Genomic DNA, 18,373 nt, shown 5'->3' on the forward strand with positions numbered 1-18,373 from the left:
TGGGAGTTATGGAGGGAAGGAAGGAGAGCAAAATCTTTGGAAGGTGTTTCTTGTACCTGGGGGATCCTGCTCTGAATCTTAGTCCTCCACTGTGAATCGGGGCTGGGGGTGGGAGGGTGCTGGGGAATAAATCTTGTATGAGAACAATCTTTCAGAGACTAATGTCGAATGGTGTTCTACCCTTAGGTAGGCCTTATATTGTTAATTTGGTATGCGATTAATTTGAGAAGGTGAGATCCTCAAAAGAGGAAGCCCAGGTGTGAGGGACCCATTTGCCTATCCCTGGTTTTCCTTTGTGGTCAGAACAACCACCATGCTTTGAGGCTACTGTCCCTACCCAGGACAGCCCAGACATGAGTGTAACTGGTCCTCCTGGCCAGCCTCCATCAATGCTAATTCTTGATAATGCCCCCTAAACGTGAGGAGACATTTCAAAGGCTGAGATTTTAGGTAATAAGGTTTTAAAAGTAACACCATGCTTCTCTCCAGATTATTTGAGCTGCACGGACAGCTGCTCTTCAGCCTTAAGCTGACCTCAGAAACTAGAAATATTATTTTAGGTTTTGTCCCATTGGCCACTGTGGGCAGGAGTGGAAAGCACCTGCCAGGTGTTGCCATAAGATTGACTCAACCAACAGGAAACTTCTAAAAGCTTTGTGGCTTAAGAATAACCCCCTCCCAACCCTCCCTTTCCTTGGCTTTCAAACCACTGCATGGGTTGAGCGCCCTCTTGTGTGCGGAGCTCAGAAACGAGCAAACGAAGGTGACGTTATGCTTTTTCCAGGGCTATTTTACGCACTCCAGTCTTCCTATCCTCCAGGAATTACCTCTAGTTTCTGTTTTCCAAATAATAAGACTGACAAGCCTGACTTGTGGTGGCGCAGTGGATAAAGCGTCAACCTGGAAACTCTGAGGTTGCCGGTTCAAAACCCTGGCTTGCCTGGTCAAGGCACATATGGGAGTTGATGCTTCCTGCTCCTCCCCCTTCTCTCTCTCTCTCTCTCTCTCTCTCCCCCCTCTCTAAAATGAATAAATAAAATAAAAAGTAAAAAAAAAGTTATCTACAAAAATAAGTTTAAAAAAAAAAAAAAAAAAAAAAAAAAAAAAAGGCAGGCCCTGGCCGGTTGGCTCAGCGGTAGAGCGTCGGCCTAGCGTGCGGAGGACCCGGGTTCGATTCCAGGGCAAACAGGAGAAGCGCCCATTTGCTTCTCCACCCCTCCGCCGCACTTTCCTCTCTGTCTCTCTCTTCCCCTCCCGCAGTCAAGGCTCCATTGGAGCAAAGATGGCCCGGGCGCTGGGGATGGCTCTGTGGCCTCTGCCTCAGGCGCTAGAGTGACTCTGGTCGCAACATGGCGACGCCCAGGATGGGCAGAGCATCGCCCCCTGGTGGGCAGAGCGTCGCCCCTGGTGGGCGTGCCGGGTGGATCTCGGTCGGGCGCATGCGGGAGTCTGTCTGACTGTCTCTCCCTGTTTCCAGCTTCAGAAAAATGAAAAGTAAAAAATAAAAAGACTGACAAACAGCCTCCAGCCGTGGGATAGAATATGTCCCTGTGGGTAACTGCCCTGTGACCCTGAGCAAACCGTTTGCCCAGCGGGAGTTGACTAAGGTTTCTTCCCATTCGAACACTCTGCCTCATACAGGGTCACGAGTGCTTCGCCGCCGTTGGGGCTGGGTCTCGAAACCTAGGCGTGGTTTACTACGGCGTTCGTTCCGAGTGGGAGGGAGGGAGAGGCTGGAAGTACGGTAGGTTCCCCTGGCTCCTCCGCAGAGTCGAGAGGTACTGGGCCCGGCTCACAGCCCAAGCTCCGGGCAGAAACCCAACTACGGAGCCCCGGAAGGGTCACTTCGTTCCTGGCGAAGGCTTCCCTTCCGCCAGTCACCGCGCGAGGGCCGTCTCCGTCAACGGAAAAAGCCGTTGCCCAGAGCAACTGTAACGTCCGGGTTTCGAAGTTTGGAAAGGCCATGAGTAAAGGCCGGGCTGAAGCTGCGAGTGGAGGTAAGCGGGCCTTGGGAGCCGGGAAGACCCGGAAGGGAGCGGGTGAGGGGGTCGGCTTAGTGACCCCCTCCCCGATATGTCTCTTCCCGTAGCCCCCGGGATCCTTCTGAAGTACCTGCAGGAGCAGAACCGGCCCTACAGCGCCCAGGATGTTTTCGGGAACCTGCAGCGGGAACACGGACTGGGCAAAGCGGTGAGGACCCTCTCCCGGATTCCTCCCCGTGGGACCCTTCGAATCACATGGGGTCCTGCCCTCTCGAGGCTGGCATTCTAGCTTTGGGCTTCCTAACGCTTGTCGCGCGCTGGCTGTCCGGCCCAAGTCGCTCTGATTGCTCCGCACCCTCTCTGCCAGGCGGTGGTGAAGGCCCTGGAGCAGTTGGCCCAGCAGGGCAAGATCAAAGAGAAGATGTACGGCAAGCAGAAGATATATTTTGCAGACCAGGTGAGGGAAGCCTGCGCAGATTATCACCCGTGTGAGACACCAGTATTAGGTGAATCAGTTCCTAGTATGAACTGTCGTTGGCAGAATGAAACTCAGCTATCATTCGCCATTAGAAGGGCCCAACCATCCATTAAATCAAAGTGTGTCTTCCCATGCTGTGATCCAGACTTCATGACATTTACAGATTTGAAATAGGATGACAAAAAATCCTGAATTCTTTCTACCAAGATCCATTTCCATTTGGAAGTTCTTATTCCTAATTATCTAGATTAGAACCACCTTCTACCGAATGATTTTCCTTCTGTCTCCACTCCCCTCCCTAACACACACATTAATTCCAGCCCAGACCTCCATCTGGGATGTCTTTCAGAATCATATGGCTAAAGTAGAATGCTTCATCTCTCTCCTAAATTGGCTCCTCTCACTTTTTTTTTTATTATTGATTTGAGAGAGATAGGAAGTGTAAAAAGGAGGAGAGGGAGTATGAAGCATCAACTTGTAGTTATTTCACTTTAGTTGTTCATTGATTGCTTCTCATACGTGCCTTGACGGGGGCTCCAGCTGAGTCAGGGATCTTAGGCTTCAAGCCAGCAACATTTGGGCTTAAACTAGCAACCATGGGATTATATCGATGATCCCACGTTCAAGCCAGCAACTCTGTGCTCAAGCCAGTGACTTCCGTGTCTTGAACTGGGACCTCAGCGTCCCAGATCGACACTCTGTCCACTGTACCACCACCAGTCAGGTTCATTCCATTCTTTCTTAATGGAATCACTCTTCACCCAAGCCCCCGAGACTAGGGAGTCATTCTTAACTTACCTTATCTCACATGGCTAGCCAGCCATCAAGTCCAGCTGATTTTCCCATTTTGAATCATTTTTTTTCCACTTGTCATCACTGCCCTACTTCAGGCATTCCTCATCTATTGCGATATCCTAACAGATCTCCTGGCCTCCTTAAACACTAGTCAGAGTGATGTGTTAGTGCATCTTTAGTCATGCCATTTTTCTACTTAAAACTCTAGTGCTCTCTGAACAGGTAAAAGGCATTTGGAGACTTGGCCCGAGCCTGCCTCTACCTTCAGCTGGCTGTTACCATTTATATATTTTACTCCTGTATCCCTTGCTCATTGTCCTTCCTCTGCCTACAGTGTTTTCATCCCTTCCTTTGCTACCCCTTTGCCCAGCCTACTCTTACTTGTCCTTTAGAATTTCATTCAGGCATCACCTTCTCCAGAAACCGTCCTTGAATGCTCTGAGCTAATGGCTTTTTCAGGTGCTTACCTCTGAGGCACACTGTATTATAATTGTGTTTTTACTTGTCTCCCTCACTAAACTATCCTAACAGACCCCATTTCTCAACTGAGCCCCTAGTGCCTGAGTGGAGGCCATGGAGTCATCCTCAGCACCCAGGCCAACTTTGCTCCAATGGAGCCTTGGCTGCAGGAGGGGAAGAGAGAGACAGAAAGTAGAGGGGGAAGGATGGAGAAGCAAATGGGCGCCTCTCCTGTGTGCCCTGGCCAGGGATCAAACCTGGGACTCCCGCACACCAGGCCGATGCTCTACCACTGAGCCAACCGGCCAGGGCTGCCCATCAATATATTTTTGTTTGAAAAAACATGCATTGAGCCTGACCGATGGTGGCGCAGTGGACAGAACATCAATCTGGGACGCTGAGGTCCCAGGTTCAAAACTTCGAGGTTGCTGGCTTGAGCATGGGCTCATCTAGTTTGAGCACAGGGTCGCAGGCTTGAGTGCAGGATCATCTAAATGATCCCATGATCACTGGCTTGAGCAGGGCATCCCTGGCTCGGCTTGAGCCCCCCAATAAAGGCATATATGAGAAGCAGTCAATGAACAACTAAAGTGATGCAACTACAAGTTGATGCTTCTCATCTTTCTCCCTGTCTCTATCTCGCTAAAAAAAAAAAACACACCCAAAAACAAAAGCATCAGCATGATTTGGCTTACAGGCTAGTTTGCTGCTTCTTGCATGCCTTAACATAGAGTCCAAACTTCCCAGCTGCTATAACCTGCTCCCTCTTAACAACTGACAAGGCCCCCGAGCCCCAACGCAGTCCTTTTCCAGCAGCTGGTCTCTCACGGGAGAAGCTCCTGAGACTTTTACTAGTCCCTTAGCTAAATACCTTCCACTGAGCCTCTTTGCTTGTTCAGATCCTTCCTGTTATAGAAGCCCATAATTTAGGTAGCACCACTTGGGAAGAATGTTCCTTTACTCTTTTAGCCCAGTGAGAAGTTTGAGCACTAATCTGAAAGATATTTGTCCTATTCAATATCCTGCCAACCTAGAAGACCCTTGAGGACTGGCGTTAGGTTCCAACTTTGATACCTCTTTGGTAGACCCAGCACTATAACTGAAATCCTTCTCAAAAGTACACTCTCACTCTTTTCCTGGGCCCTTTGGAAGGTTGGGGCACCCCAGGTTCTAAAGTATGTGAACATTGCCTGTCTAGACGTAGGGTCTCATCCTATGCCACACATCAGCCCACTTCCCTTTTTCCTCTTGTCTTTGGCAGAACCAGTTTGACACGGTGAGTGATGCTGACCTCCAGAGCCTGGATGCCAAAATCGTGAGCCTCGTGGCCAAGGTGCAGAGCTTGCAGCAGAGCTGCCGCCACATGGAGGCTGGTAGGAATGGACAGTCCGGGAGGGTGCCCCTACCGTCAGGGTCAGTGCAGAGGTCAGGAATTATTAAGGGAATGGTTTGTTGATTGCATTGTCTTTTAGTGAAGATCCCTTTGTTGGGCTGCTATGCCATTACATGAAAAGAAATGTGACAGCTAATGGCTTTTGAAATGGGCAAGGCATGCATTTGCCTTCCCTATTATGACTATCCTCTTCCCATACTTCCCTTTATTCCTGTTCCTTTAGCTACCACTAACAGTCTGTTTAACCTCACACCCAACCCCTACTTGTAGATGGAAGAGGAAATAAAACTAGAATAAACTAAATTTGTAAGTCTTAATTTCTCCTGATGATATCCAGAATAAGGGGCCCATTCTGGACCCTGGGTGTAGAAGCCAGAGTGAGTGGAGGCCTGGTCTCCTACCTCAGGGAGCACCCACTGGGTAAGAGAGAACTCCTTTCTTGGGGGATAGCAAGTGACCTTGGGGAGATGGTGTTTTCAGAACTGAAGGAGTTAACTAGTGCCCTGACCACACCAGAGATGCAAAAAGAGATCCAGGAGTTAAAGAAGGAATTAGCTGGCTACACAGAGAGACTGAAGAACATTAAAGCAGCCACCAACCACGTAACCCCTGAAGAGAAAGAGCAGGTGGGTTGGGTGGCAGGGCTAGTAGGGAGGGCCACCTTGCAGAGAACGGAGGGCAGAGGTTGACCCCAGCAGCTGCCATGGGGACCAGGGCTCGGAGGAACCTGTTTCTCCTGTCTAGGTGTACAGAGAGAGGCAGAAGTACTGCAAGGAGTGGAGGAAGCGCAAGAGGATGGTAAGTGCAGGAACTGCAAAGCAGGCCCTGGAAAGTGCTGCCCAGACCATGCTGACAGACAGTGCCGAGTACTGCCTGCCTGGAAAGGGTGGTTTTGTTTCTTGTCAGGCATCAGAGCTGTGTGATGCAATCCTTGAAGGATACCCGAAAAGCAAGAAGCAGTTCTTTGTAAGTGGATCTCGTTCCTTTTCTTGTTCCCCTGGGGTGTGGTCCAGGGAGGTGTCATCCGCTTGTCTCATTGCCCCACAGGAAGAAGTTGGGATCGAGACAGATGAAGATTACAACGTCCAGCTCCCAGACCGCTGAGAAGCCCTTGTGGCACAAGTAGGGGATGGGAACAGATAAATAAATTAATGAGAAGCTTTCAAAAAGCCCAAACTGGCTGCCCTGTTTAGGCCGGTTTTATTTTTGTTTTCTTTGTTGTTACTACTTTCCACCTTTGAGCAAAGCAGTTGAGAGAAGTATAAACCAGAGTATTAGGCAGAGAGGGAGGGAGTGCTGGTCACCCAGAGTGGATGGTTACACTCATTCCATCATCCACATTTCAAATGCTTGAGCTTAACACTTAGACTTAGAACAAAGCTAAAGGAAAGCATTAGCAATATTTATTGTAATATAATTTGATATAAAAATACTTCATTTCCTCTGGATAATCAAACCTCCCAGATATGAAACCTGAGGAAGGCCGAAAGGGAGCTTAGTGGGACAAGGGTAGAGAGGCTATTATATACAGCACTCAGGGAGTCTCGAGGGCTGCACCCCAGACTCCCCTGGGTTCTATACACCCTAGAAGGCCTTTACCCACCCCCAAGTCCTGGGAGAAATGCAGGCAGCAGAGAGATGGTAGAGACAAAGATATACCTGACAAGGCTGGGGGTGGTTTTGAGGCCCAGCTAATTTTCTAAAATTGTAACTTTAGCAAAATTGCATTGTTGGTATTTAGAAAAATAAAAACTTTAATAGGTGGTGCTGTGTCACATTTGACTTTGCTGTGCAGTGCTACTGCCTGAGAGGGACGGAGAGGGCAAGAGAAGGCAGGAGCAGGAACCTGGCAGGACCAGAAAGCCATGGCTTTACCGTGGGCTGGCCAGGCGACTGTAACCTAGGCGTGAGTGGCCTTTCACTTTTTGTCGCCATGGAAGTGTTTCCTTTTAATCCTTTTCTTCCATCTGACTATTGCCAAAATGGCTAAACTTGGGCCAGTTATTGCCCAAGAGACCAAGACAAGCAAACAGTGGTTTCTAAATATTATAGGTCATGTGCCAAAACCTGTAATCTGAAGCTCAGGAAGGGGGGGAGGTACCCAGACAGACCCACGTTGATTATTTCTACATTTCTACAGGGGGAAACACTGGGTAGGTTCAAGCTCTATGGTCAATATAATAAATTAATGAGAAGTTTTCAAAAAGCAACCCAGTCCCACTGAGGATGAGGGAGACTTGGGACCAAACATCAAGAGGAAATCAGCTGACTGATAATACAGTGTTGCAGTCCAATCTCATAAGCCCAGTGGCTCTAGCCAAGTAGGAGGCTAAAGGCCTCCTGTTGGCCATTCTGCGGGTCAATAAAGCTGGTTCTTCAGTTGATGCAGGACGCCCATCACGATCTCCCGTAGAGTCTGTTGGGGGGTAGCAGAGGAAGCGATGATGCTCAGGTGAAGGCACAACTATCTGTGACACCTGCCTAGAGCAGTTGTGCTCTTTATATTAAAAAAAAAACAAAACCAAGAAGCATTGATTTCTACTCTGCAATACCACTAGAACAGGATGGAGAGATGGACAACTAACTACGTGATAAAGCAAACAAAATGTTAATGGTAGAATTTAGGTAATAGATAAATATTCATTGTAAATTCTTTTGATGTTCTAGTATGTTTAAAGTGCCTCACAGCCCTGGCTGGTTAGTTCAACCAATTAAGAGCAGTGTCCTGGCCCTGGCTGGTTGGCTCAGTGGTAGAGTGTCGGCCGGGCATGTGGATGTCCTGGGTTCAATTCCCAGTCAAGGCACACAAGAGAAAAGCCCATCTGCTTCTCCACCCCTCCCCCTCTGGCTTCTCTTTCTCATTTCCCCTTCTGCAGCCATGGCTCAAATAGAACGAATTGGCCCCAGGCAATGAGGACAGCTTCATGGCCTCCGCTTTAGGTGCAAAGAAGGGCTCCGTTGCTGAGCAACAGAACAACACCCCAGATAGGCAGAGCATTGCCTCCTACTGGGCTTGCCAGGTAGATCCTGGTTGGGGCACATGCGGAGTCTGTCTCTGCCTCCCCCCTCCTCTCAAAGGAAAAAAAAACCATTGTCCTGAAACAACAAAGTTGTGGGTTTGATCCCCAGTCAAGGCGCAATGCACAGCTGAGTGGAACAACAAATGCTTCCCTATCCTCTCCCTGCTCTCTCCCTTCCTCTCTCTGTCTCTCTAAAAATCAATAAAAGTTAAGCCCTGGCTGGACAGATCCGGAGCGTCATCCTGGAGCACAGAGTTTGCCAGTTCAATTCCCTGGTCAGGGCACATACAGGAGCAGCTTGATGTTCCTATCTCTCTCTCCCTGGCTCTCTCTCAATAATAATAATAATAATAATAATAATGATAAAGTGTCTCACAATAAAAATGTTGGGAATCAAAAAAAGAATGCAAGAATCTCAGATACAAGTTCAAGTTTCAGAAAAAGCAACTAGGCCTCAAGAGCAGAAGACTCCGGTTAATATCATTAACACACCTGACCTGTGTGGTGCAGTGGATAGAGCATCAATCTGGAATGCTGAGGTCACCAGTTTGAAACCCTGGTCAAGGCACATATGAACACTTCTCAGTCCTTCTTCCCTCTCCCCCCTCCCTCTAAGGTCAATATACTCTTAAAAATAGAACAAAAACATTAACACACCACAATGTTAGAAATAAGAGTAATAAGCCCCAGGAAAAACTAGTAGGCCTGGGGGTGGGGGCCAGAAATCTTCCCAAAAACCTCAAGTAATTCTGCTTCAAGTGATGGGAACTTACTGGGCAGCCCAGGAATGACTGAGGCAGCCACAACAGGCGCTAAACCAAGGCCAAGTTGGGTCTTGCAGGAGTAAGTGCTCAGATTATACTCGACAGATGAAGCCCTAACAAGGAAATGTGGACTTGAGAAAGCAAAGACGGGTGGAATGAGTACTGAAAGTTGTAGAAACACCCTGAAGAAACCTAAAATCTGCTTCCTGCTTTTCTGGAAATGGCTTGGATCACTCCGTCTGAGGGTGGGGAGAAGACCCCAGGCCCTGTGACCACTGCCACCCCGTACCTGAGGCTTACAGTGCTCCTCAATCCAGCTGAAGACACAGGCTGACAGCTCCTGAAAGCTGGCCATGGAGATGGAGGCATTAAAGGACTGGAACAGGGAGTCCATGATGCCTTGAAACACGTTGAACTTGACCTGGTCAGAGACCTGGTCCTCCCCCTCGTGTGGGTTGTCCTGGTGTGCCTTCACGATCTGCTCATAGTTCCTGAAAGCAGGCAAGCGAGGGCTAAGCCAGGGCTAAGGTGCTACAGCAGCTCACCCAGGCCAGGAAGACTAGGGTGACCCTCCATGCCACCCACCACACCAGGAAGGGGACTCCTAGAGAGCTTTTGGAATATATTCAGCTAGATATTGCTTCTAGCTCAAAAACAGAGAGCAATGCTCTCCAATCTTTCGTTAATCCAACAGGTTTTTCCAGAGTGCCTGCTGTGTCAGGGGTCCTGCCTCTAAAGGGCCACCTGAGGGAGTGAGTACTATCTGATGCAGCTTATGAACAAAAAAGTGTGAACTTAAGTTGGCCTCAGAAGCCCTGGCTCCTGCAGTTCGCAGCCCCCCTTACACTTTCATGATCTTTAGGGCCATGACGTCCTTGCGTAGTGTGGACACCTCCTCCTCCTGCTTTTTCTTCTCCTTGTGCAAAAACTGGATGTAGTCAATAGCTAGGGTGGGGGGTGGGAAAAGCGGGTAAGCACAGAGGAAATCTCAACCAGAGGACAAGGCTCATCTTTTTCCCCTCTCCCCGGATCCCAACTCTTTCGTTACAACCACCCAACCAGGGCCAGGCCAAAAGTGGGTAGGAGGCTAGCCTTGTCAGAGCCCCACTAGCTCCAATCCCCCAGGGCTCTCCCTGGCCATACTCTTCTGTAGAACAATGGCTTTGCTGAGCTTCTGGGAGCCAATGGAGAAGTCTTGCTGCTGGCAGGTGGGGACGATGGTCTGAAGGTCATCATAGCCTCTCTGTGGAGAGAGCAAGGAAAATAGGTTCCTTAACTATTGAGGGGTTAAGGCAAACTAACACAAAGCTCTTCTTCCATGACACCAAGTTCAATGCTCACAAACTAACAGGGATGAGGGGCTGGAAGGAGGGAGGTATTCATGCCCAGGGACCAGACTAACTGTCCAGACGCTGCTGGGGACTGTCTGATGGGGTCAGGGCAAAAATGAATCTGAAATATGCAGGGCCTTGCTATGCTGGCCAGGGCCTCCCCAATTACCTTGATGGCATCCCTCCTCTTCTGTTCAGCCTGAGTGTGTGCTCGCCGCCGCCGGTCTTTGTAGGACTCCTTGTAGGACTCCTGGTGGTAATCACTGTCCTCGTCATCTACACTCAGAGTTGGGGGCAGGAAGAGATCATTCTGGGGCCCAGTGAGGCCCAGCTAGTCCACCTTTTCCTAACTGGGAAAAAGAACGTGGTCCCCAGGTGGCACACAGACACAGGAACCTAATATTCTTGATGAGGTGAAGATGGTGAAACCCTGTGTCCAGCCTAGCACTAGGGCTCTAGAACCCAATTGGATGGTTAGAGCTTCCTAAGAAAAATACTAAAATGATGGCATATCTGAGCCCTATCAGGTTGGGGGTGGGGTGGGGTGTTGCTGCCTACCTGTGTTGGGGACAGAAGAGGCACTGGTGGAACCGATGCTATTAGCTCTGGACACTACACTTCCCTTGCGGGTGCTTTCTACGAAAAGCCCTGGAAAAAAGAGGCTCTAATCACTAAGGGGTAAGGTTGGGGGACATTGCTAGGCCCTCAGACACCTGTGGGCACAATGGCTCCCTGATGCTTAGATGCTGACCTCTCCCCTTAAACCCAAAAGCCAGCCATCTGGGCCACCCACTTCCTGTAGTGCCACACTGTAAAGCTCCTGCCCCTAGTGTCTACCCTGCTCCACTGGTCTGCAATGATACTCGCTGGGGCACAAAATAACATCTGGACTTGATGAGGACGAGAGTGACCAAGCTGTCACCATTTCCATCACTTCCCTGCTCCAGGGCAGAGGGAACTACACGTCACTCTCTCATGCTTCCTGCTCTGGTCCTCCAGCTCCTCCCTCACTGTTTCAGGCTCCGAGAGTGGACTGTGATCAGGTGTGGCTGACAAGGCCAAGCGAATCTACGGGGCTGAAGTGGGAGTGTCAGTGCAGAGCTGAAGACGATGGGGGCGGCACTCACCGGGGTCCAGACTGTTGTCGCTGTAGGCATACTCCACCTACGGCACCAAGCAAGGGAGACAAATTCATCGGACTGCCGCCCCGGAGGAAGTTGCCTCCATTCCCTGTGCGTGTTCCCGTGAACGCGAAAGCGCGCGCACGCACACACACGCACACACACACACACACACACACACACACACACACACACACACGTGCGCCAGGTAACTGATGGACTAAAGGATTTCCCACAGAGCCAAGACTGGCTACGTCTTGGGAACACCGCCCCTCGGCATGATTCCGCCCGCCCCACACCTCCACCCCCAGTCGTAAACCCTGTCCCCTCACACTCGCGCGCGCACACGCCTCAGTCATCTCCCCACCTTGGCACGTGCGAGGGGGTGAGCTGTCTTCACTGCAGCCCCTGGGCCGGGAGAACGAAGATGGGGGTACTTTGGGGACCGAATGGACTTCCCTCATCCTCCAGACCCTCTACGTGCACGCGCCCCACCCACCAGCCCTCCACCGGCGTGCTTGCCCACGGGGCTTGCCTTGACCCAGGGGTCCTCTGGAGAGGCTCCGGGTTCCGTCATCTCCGACCCACCGTAACCGGAAAGCAGCCAAGGGCTGGCGCCTCGCGTAGAAGGGGGAGTGTCCACGTGACTCAAATCCACCAATCCGCACCCAAGGAGAAAGGGCGGGGCAAGGGTGACGCGCGTGCGCAGCGCAGCGCAGGAATAACCCAGCCCGCTGAGTGGCCCAAGCCTGTTCCGACTGACAGAGGTTGCTTTGGCAACGTCACCCAATTGGTTTCTCCCTCCCTTGGGGAGTTGGCGGCATGAAGCACATTCTGTGAAACGGAGTCCCCCCAAAAGGCTTGTTGTAGTAATGTTGCGGATAGTTGTGTACACACGCACTGGCAGGCCTAGCCAGCTCCCGGGGACGCCTTTCCGCCAGGCTCGCCAGCCCGCCTCACCACGACTTGTAGGCCCGTCTACCTCGTCCCACTTCACTAGGCTGCAGGCTCTGTGATGGCGGAGATCTGCCTGGCTTGTTTAAGGATAGTCCTCCACCACCCAGCCCAGCTTCCGGCTGGATACTTGTGGAATGAGTACTTTCGAAGAGCCTATTAGTCAAGTTCTGCTACTTTATAGATAAGGCAACATGTCCAAATGCACACGACTGGCCAATGAGAGGGCCAAAGCTGGCTTCAGTCTGGCTCGCTCCAAAGGCCATGTTCTTAACCACTGAATATTGACTTCCAGCTCAGGCCTTAGCTCTGCACTTCCGGCTCAAGGGTCCCAAAGACACCCAGAGGCATTGGAGCAGAAAGCAGACACCATAAAGGCAGCACCTGAAACATTCAGCTTTAATTCTGTCACAAGTTCCAGAGTTTGCCCTCCACCCACCCAGCCATAAGTAGTGCAGATGCGTGTAGGCAGGAATGGAGTTGGAATGCCAGAGAGGCTTGTTTCCCCATGGGCCACATCCTCAGTGTTGGCCAAACACCAGCAAGCTGGGTAGTCTTCCTGTGTCCACCAGGCCCTGTCCCGCCCAGATTAGCTCAGAGCCCTCCAGACTCAAGATATGGTGAGCACTGAAGCTCCCATTCCTCCTCATCACTGGATCTCTTGGCAGCTCCCGGGGCCAATGTGGCCCCACAGAAAATGCATTATCAGTCATGGCATGATGGCAACTACTGGATGCGCTTCTGCAGGAGGGTCCAGGCTTTCTCCACCTTTGGACAAGCCAGAATGTGGGGAGGAAGAGAGGATGGAGTCAGGCAGGCATCCACTGGAGACTCCCTCCCTGCAACCAAACCTTTCCCTGGGAACCAACCTGGCTCTGGGTGACATGTGGCTCCCATAAGGTGCTTAGCACCACGTGGCTCTGATCCACAAGCTGCTGCCCACTCATCTGGCTCTGCAGCCGGCTCTGAGCCGCAGCCTCGCTAAGGCCGTCCCTCTCCACAATTCGTCGTACAGCCTGGGTACAGACATGACATTTGTCAGCCTACCGCTCAGAGCAGGATGCAGTCTATAGTGGAGATGCGGTTATAGGTGGGCTCCAGATACCTCAGTCTCAGGGATGACAACGGTCCACACCTCATGCACCAACTTCTGCCAGCCAGCTTCAAGTAGAACAGCGGCATCAATCACGCACACATGCTTTCCTGTAGGGACAAGCCAGTCACTGCCAGCTGTACCCTATCACTTGCTACTAGTCAGAGAGCCAATGAAACAGTCCCTGGGAAAGTGGATGGTCTGGCTTGGAGTGGGGAAACTCCCAGAGAAAACATCTGCTTCACTGTGCCCCTTAGCCACTCCCATCATCCCTCCCACTCACCCTCAGCCACAGCCAGATCCATCTCCTCTAGGGCCAGCTTTGCGATAACTGGCCACATAATGTCCGTGAGCTTCTTCAGCTGTTTCTGAGGAGCAGGACAGAGGGAGTAGGCAGTGGTTACCTCTCCTTGCAGATGGAGCCAGCTCAAGGGATGAGGTAGTTGGGAATAGATGAATGGAAACTGGCATTCTGAACCAGACCAGAGAGGTCTACTAGATCCCAACCCCTGGGTCTGTAGCAGCTGAGAACCTTTGGAGAAGTGTGCATTTACCTTGTTCCCAAAAACTCGGCTCCCCAGGACCTTCCTGTTGATAATGCCATCTTTATGCAGAATATCTAGATGACAGAGACAGAGGACTGGGCAAGGAGACCAGGCCACCTCCTCACTTCAGGCCTCCCCCAGCCCTCTCCAGTTATTACCTGTTCCAAAGGCTTCCACCACGGGCTGGTAGGCAGGACCACCTGGGGCATAGGCCCGATGGCCCAGTTGGTCACAGTCGATGACAAATGCTCCTAGGTCCTTCAACCGCTGAGCTACTGAGCTCTTCCCAGAGCCACTGATACCTGTCAGCCCAATCACGTAGAGACCCGGGGGGAGCTCCGGCCTCTTCTGGGTTAGATAAGAGAAACCTGAGTTACTAGGGTCCTCAGGCTCACGCTTTGGCTGAATCCATCAGTCCCTACCTTCCAGCATTTCCAGCCCATCCAAGCAGTGTGTGTGTGTGCAGGGGGTGCTTACATGTGGAGGCCGAAGCAGGTTTCCCAGCATTCGCTGGCGGAAACTGGAGGAGCTGACTTTATCCTCTTCATTTTCTTTGTGGTTTAGGTCTTTCAGCAGCTGGATCTGGTACAAGGCAAGCTCCTCCATATCCTAAAGTAAAGGAGTAGAGATGAGGAGAGGGAAGGAGGGCTAAGATGAAGGACAAACACTGATGTCCAACTTGCCCCCTTACCCTCCCATACTTACCCTGGACGTAGAGTTTGCCTCAGAGGACAACCTGGGAATGAGTTCCTCCTTGCCTCTTTCTACCACGTTAAGATCTTTCTTCCCCTCTCTGGGACCATGGTACGTCCAACAGCACCCCCACCCGCAATGGCCTGCCCCATCCCCACCCACTCCCTCTACCAGTCTCCCTCAAGGGTTACATGCTCAAGGCGGAAGCGGTTGACAGCCATCCCCCCACGATGGGTCTCCTCGCTGACCACCAGGAACTCCAGGGAGGGGTCAGAGCCAGTGGGCCCGTAGGGGTCCAACAGGGGAACGATATCAAAACTCAAGGAGGGCTTGATGTCCACCAGGAACTCACTCAGATGTTTCACACGTTCTGCGTAGGGCTGGAGCAGCTCAGGGAGCAACTTGCCTGAGGAAGGAGCCCAGAACAGTGAGATCTTTTTATTGGGGAAAAGAATGTAGGCCAGTTGGTGAAGAGTATCCCTAAGCATCCTATCTCCAGAGGTGGGTGGCAGGAAGAAAGGACTAAGCTGGGAAGTGGTCTGTGATGGTGCAGGCAGAAGGCAAGCATGGTAGTAGTCACTGCAAGAGCTGGCATGTGTCCAGAGACTAGCAGTGCCAGTAGGCGTCAGAGCCAGACAGAGGCTTTCAAAAACCATATTATCCTTGTGTCCCTTCTTCCTGTCTCTGCCACACTACCTACAACTCATTCACCCATTTATTCACAGGGTTTCAAACTTTAGAGTTCCTCACCTGGGGAACTTGTTAAAAGTGCAGATTCCTTGGCTCCACATTTGGGGGGATTCTGATTGAACAGTGACTAAACCACACACTGAGAAAGCTACATTTATTCATTTAACAAAATTTCCTTAGCAGGAACTGAGTGCCTGGCACTGTGTGTGACAGTGGGGAGAGGTGGAAAGTTATGGTTGGCCCCCACCCTTTCTCAATCTTGGCACTCGCAGATGCAAGGAGTTTTGGGGGTCCTCCACCACCCTAATCCAGTGTCTCTCCCACTCACTCTTCAACAGGTCTTTGTCTGCTACTCCCACAACAAGCTGCTCCTGGGCCAGGATACACGCAGCACTGAGCAACACCTTGTGGGCATTGTGCAAGCGGTCAAACGTGCCGCCCACAGCCCCACGACGGTAGCCACGCATGGGCTGCTTTGGAGATCTGGCCACGGGGGAGGATGATCTGATGGTGGAGGGTAAGGGGACATCCAGGGGCTCCACAGACAGCTCTCCCGGCCCATAGTCGGGGTATAGCAGCACTGAAACGAGTTGCGGGCAACAACTGTAACAACTGGTGGCATAACGCTCTAGCTGTTGCTTAACCGGGTTGTACTGGCTTCCATCCAGGGTCTGGAAGTCAGTCAGCACCACCTCTGGCGGGTGGGCCAGGTTCTGGACTGAGCTGGGCAGGGGAGGAAGAAAGGAGCTCTTGGTTTGGATATTGGTCAGCAGGATTCTGATGTCCAGGTCTGTGTGCAGGTTGGCGCCAGCATAGAAGTGCGTGATGAAATCGAGAACCTCAAACGTGGCCTGTACAGGGCTGGACTGGGGCTGAGCAGGGCTGTCCAGGCTCATGCCCGGCTGCAGGTGTACATAAAGTGTGCGATTCACCAGCTGGGCCGCAGAGGTCAGGATAGGGGCCAGGCGAGGGACCAGGGAGGCCAGAGGCGTCGTCAGCACCAGGAGGCCCGAACGGAATAAGGCCATGCTGCCTAAGCCTGTTGACAATCAGGGAGACCTGTAGAGGGTGACTGAGGGGGGTGTGCCTGAGGTCGCTATCTGTACGGGACCTTGGACTCAAGACAGGGGTCTTGGAGCAGGGGCAGGGTCTGTGCCAATCGAGGGGAAACCAGGGGAGGGGTCTGGGCCGGGTAAACCGCGCCTCGAGGCTGTGCTGTAAGACACGGTTTCCTCGTCTTTCAGACGGGGAGGTGAGCTCGCTGAACTGAACCGAAATCCTGGGAGAGGAAATTGGACAGGAGTCCCTGTGTCCTTAGAGTTGGGGATCCAGAAATCCTGGGTCCTTCTGCTAAGCTGCAAGGTCTTCAAGGAATCAAAGGAGGGGACTAAAGGAATCAAAGGCGGGGGCTCAGGTTCGGCTCGATCTCCTACTTACTGACAGCTCCAGGGTTTGCTTCCACTTGCAGTACAGCTAAAGCTTTCCCTGAAAGCAAACCGGAAACACTAACTTAAGAACTGCGACTCCGAGCTACGGAATCAGAGAAAGGCCAAGAGTCTCAATTATTGTTCGGAACGGGATCCTTGCGAGATTTCCCAGGGGGTGGGGAAATCAGCTGATGGGGCGGGGCCTCCTGCCGATGGGGCGGGGCCGAGCTCGGAGGTTTGGGAGATGGGTGAAAGCTTCTTTTCACAGCTCACACACAGGGATTGGGTGAAGTACGAGGCGAGAGCTTGAAAGTCCTATTCACGGATGCCCTTCAGACCCCGAGAGAAAGACTGGCTTCAGCCAGGTCATTAAGGAGACAGCAACAAAGGCTGAACACCTGCTTTTGTCCTTGATAAATTACGGGGGGACGGAGGTAGGCGGTCGTCACATGGTAGCGCTTAAATTAGGGCTCGGCGTTCCTGGAGTCCTCTTGGGTCCCCTCGGTCCGAGGATCCTTACGTGGGAGGCCACAGAAAAAAATCTGTTCAGGTCCTCATTTAACAGATGGGAAAGTTTAGATCCTGTATGTTGCAGAAACGTATAGGGAGGTAGTGACAGACGCCATATCTTGTGACTCCGTGGCTCCGTTGGGATGCCCTCCGAGATGCGCCCGTTTGCAGGAGAGGAGAGCTCTCCGCATGAGCTCGTTAGAGCCGCCAGAGGATCGTCTTTGCTGACAGGGAAAAAGCCGGCAAGAGCCCGAGGCAGGGGTTTACCGTGAAGTCAATGAGGGCTGGAAAAGCTGGAATTGATAGTTTCCGTGAGGAGGGGAAACATTTCAGGTAAATTGTCCATGGAGATCTCAAACGGGAGGGAAACCAATCTCCAAGGTTACAGTAAAGTGCTGTGGTTTATTTTCCCACATAAAATAAATGTTACCGTATTTCCCATGGATAAGACGCACCCCTTTCCGAAAAATTTGGGGTCTAAAAACTGGGTGTATCTTATACAGTGGTTGTAGTTTTTTGGTTTTTTTTTTTACTTGCGTTTCTTGCTTTTTCCCGCTTGTTTTTGCGCTCATTGTTGAAGACAGTGATTCGTCATCAGACACAGATGAGGACAAGCTAAAGGATGGGGGAGTTTTGACAGTGATGAGGAGTTGTATGAATTTTATGATGAATAAAACTTGAGTTCAATAACGATGTAATACATTTTTTTTTTTTCAAATTTCAGGCCCCAAAATTAAGGTGCGTTTTATACATGGGGAAATACGGTAACTTTTACACTTAACATGTTTTGGAATCTTAAAGGGGTCCCCCAGTCTCCCAACTTGTATAAGCCTCTGGCCCCACAGAACCTGAATCTGCCCCTGGAGTCAAGGATGGAAAATTATAGAGTCACTGAAGCCAGGCTTCTTGCAGGAGACATTTAAATTTTTAAAAGAGTTTTAAAGAGGAGCAGTTTGAAGAAGCAAAATGCAAAGAGCATCAGGAAATACTCTGAAACATCTGGACACACAGTCTCATATGCCAACATTAAATCACTACTGGATGAGGGCATTAAGAGGACAACTGCTGGGTGACCCTTGAGCTGGACCTCACGCTCTCTCCTGTCCTTGGAATGTATG

At 51.2% G+C, this 18,373-nt stretch overlaps 3 protein-coding genes across 4 annotated transcripts; 1 reads left to right on the plus strand and 2 right to left on the minus strand.

Annotated features, from left to right (window-relative positions):
- The first annotated feature begins 1,774 nt into the window (after positions 1–1,774).
- On the plus strand, positions 1,775–6,475 carry PSMC3IP (PSMC3 interacting protein). Its single transcript, XM_066364124.1, has 8 exons — positions 1,775–1,997; positions 2,090–2,190; positions 2,350–2,439; positions 4,976–5,087; positions 5,588–5,733; positions 5,852–5,905; positions 6,014–6,073; positions 6,155–6,475. Exons 1-8 carry the CDS (start codon positions 1,964–1,966, stop codon positions 6,209–6,211), a joined length of 654 nt encoding a protein of 217 aa, XP_066220221.1. The 5' UTR covers positions 1,775–1,963; the 3' UTR covers positions 6,212–6,475.
- A 13-nt stretch (positions 6,476–6,488) lies between these two features.
- Positions 6,489–11,976, minus strand: MLX (MAX dimerization protein MLX). 2 transcript variants are annotated; one of them, XM_066364122.1, is made up of 8 exons: positions 11,879–11,976; positions 11,350–11,386; positions 10,781–10,870; positions 10,392–10,498; positions 10,035–10,134; positions 9,737–9,836; positions 9,181–9,382; positions 6,489–7,523 (listed from the first exon to the last, which is right to left on the minus strand). In XM_066364122.1, the coding sequence occupies exons 1-8, from the start codon at positions 11,918–11,920 to the stop codon at positions 7,467–7,469; spliced, it is 735 nt and encodes a 244-aa protein (XP_066220219.1). In that variant the 5' UTR covers positions 11,921–11,976; the 3' UTR covers positions 6,489–7,466. The 2 variants fall into 2 exon arrangements, with proteins under 2 accessions (XP_066220219.1, XP_066220220.1); XM_066364123.1 differs by lacking the exon at positions 10,781–10,870.
- A 703-nt stretch (positions 11,977–12,679) lies between these two features.
- On the minus strand, positions 12,680–16,870 carry COASY (Coenzyme A synthase). The gene is made up of 10 exons (XM_066364125.1): positions 16,756–16,870; positions 15,647–16,357; positions 14,820–15,034; positions 14,413–14,544; positions 14,094–14,283; positions 13,945–14,009; positions 13,674–13,758; positions 13,403–13,500; positions 13,167–13,313; positions 12,680–13,065 (listed from the first exon to the last, which is right to left on the minus strand). The coding sequence occupies exons 2-10, from the start codon at positions 16,344–16,346 to the stop codon at positions 13,024–13,026; spliced, it is 1,674 nt and encodes a 557-aa protein (XP_066220222.1). The 5' UTR covers positions 16,347–16,357; positions 16,756–16,870; the 3' UTR covers positions 12,680–13,023.
- Between the last annotated feature and the right edge of the window lie 1,503 nt (positions 16,871–18,373).

Source organism: Saccopteryx leptura, chromosome 2 (genome assembly GCF_036850995.1).
Source record: "Saccopteryx leptura isolate mSacLep1 chromosome 2, mSacLep1_pri_phased_curated, whole genome shotgun sequence".
Taxonomy (NCBI): Eukaryota; Metazoa; Chordata; class Mammalia; order Chiroptera; family Emballonuridae; genus Saccopteryx; species Saccopteryx leptura.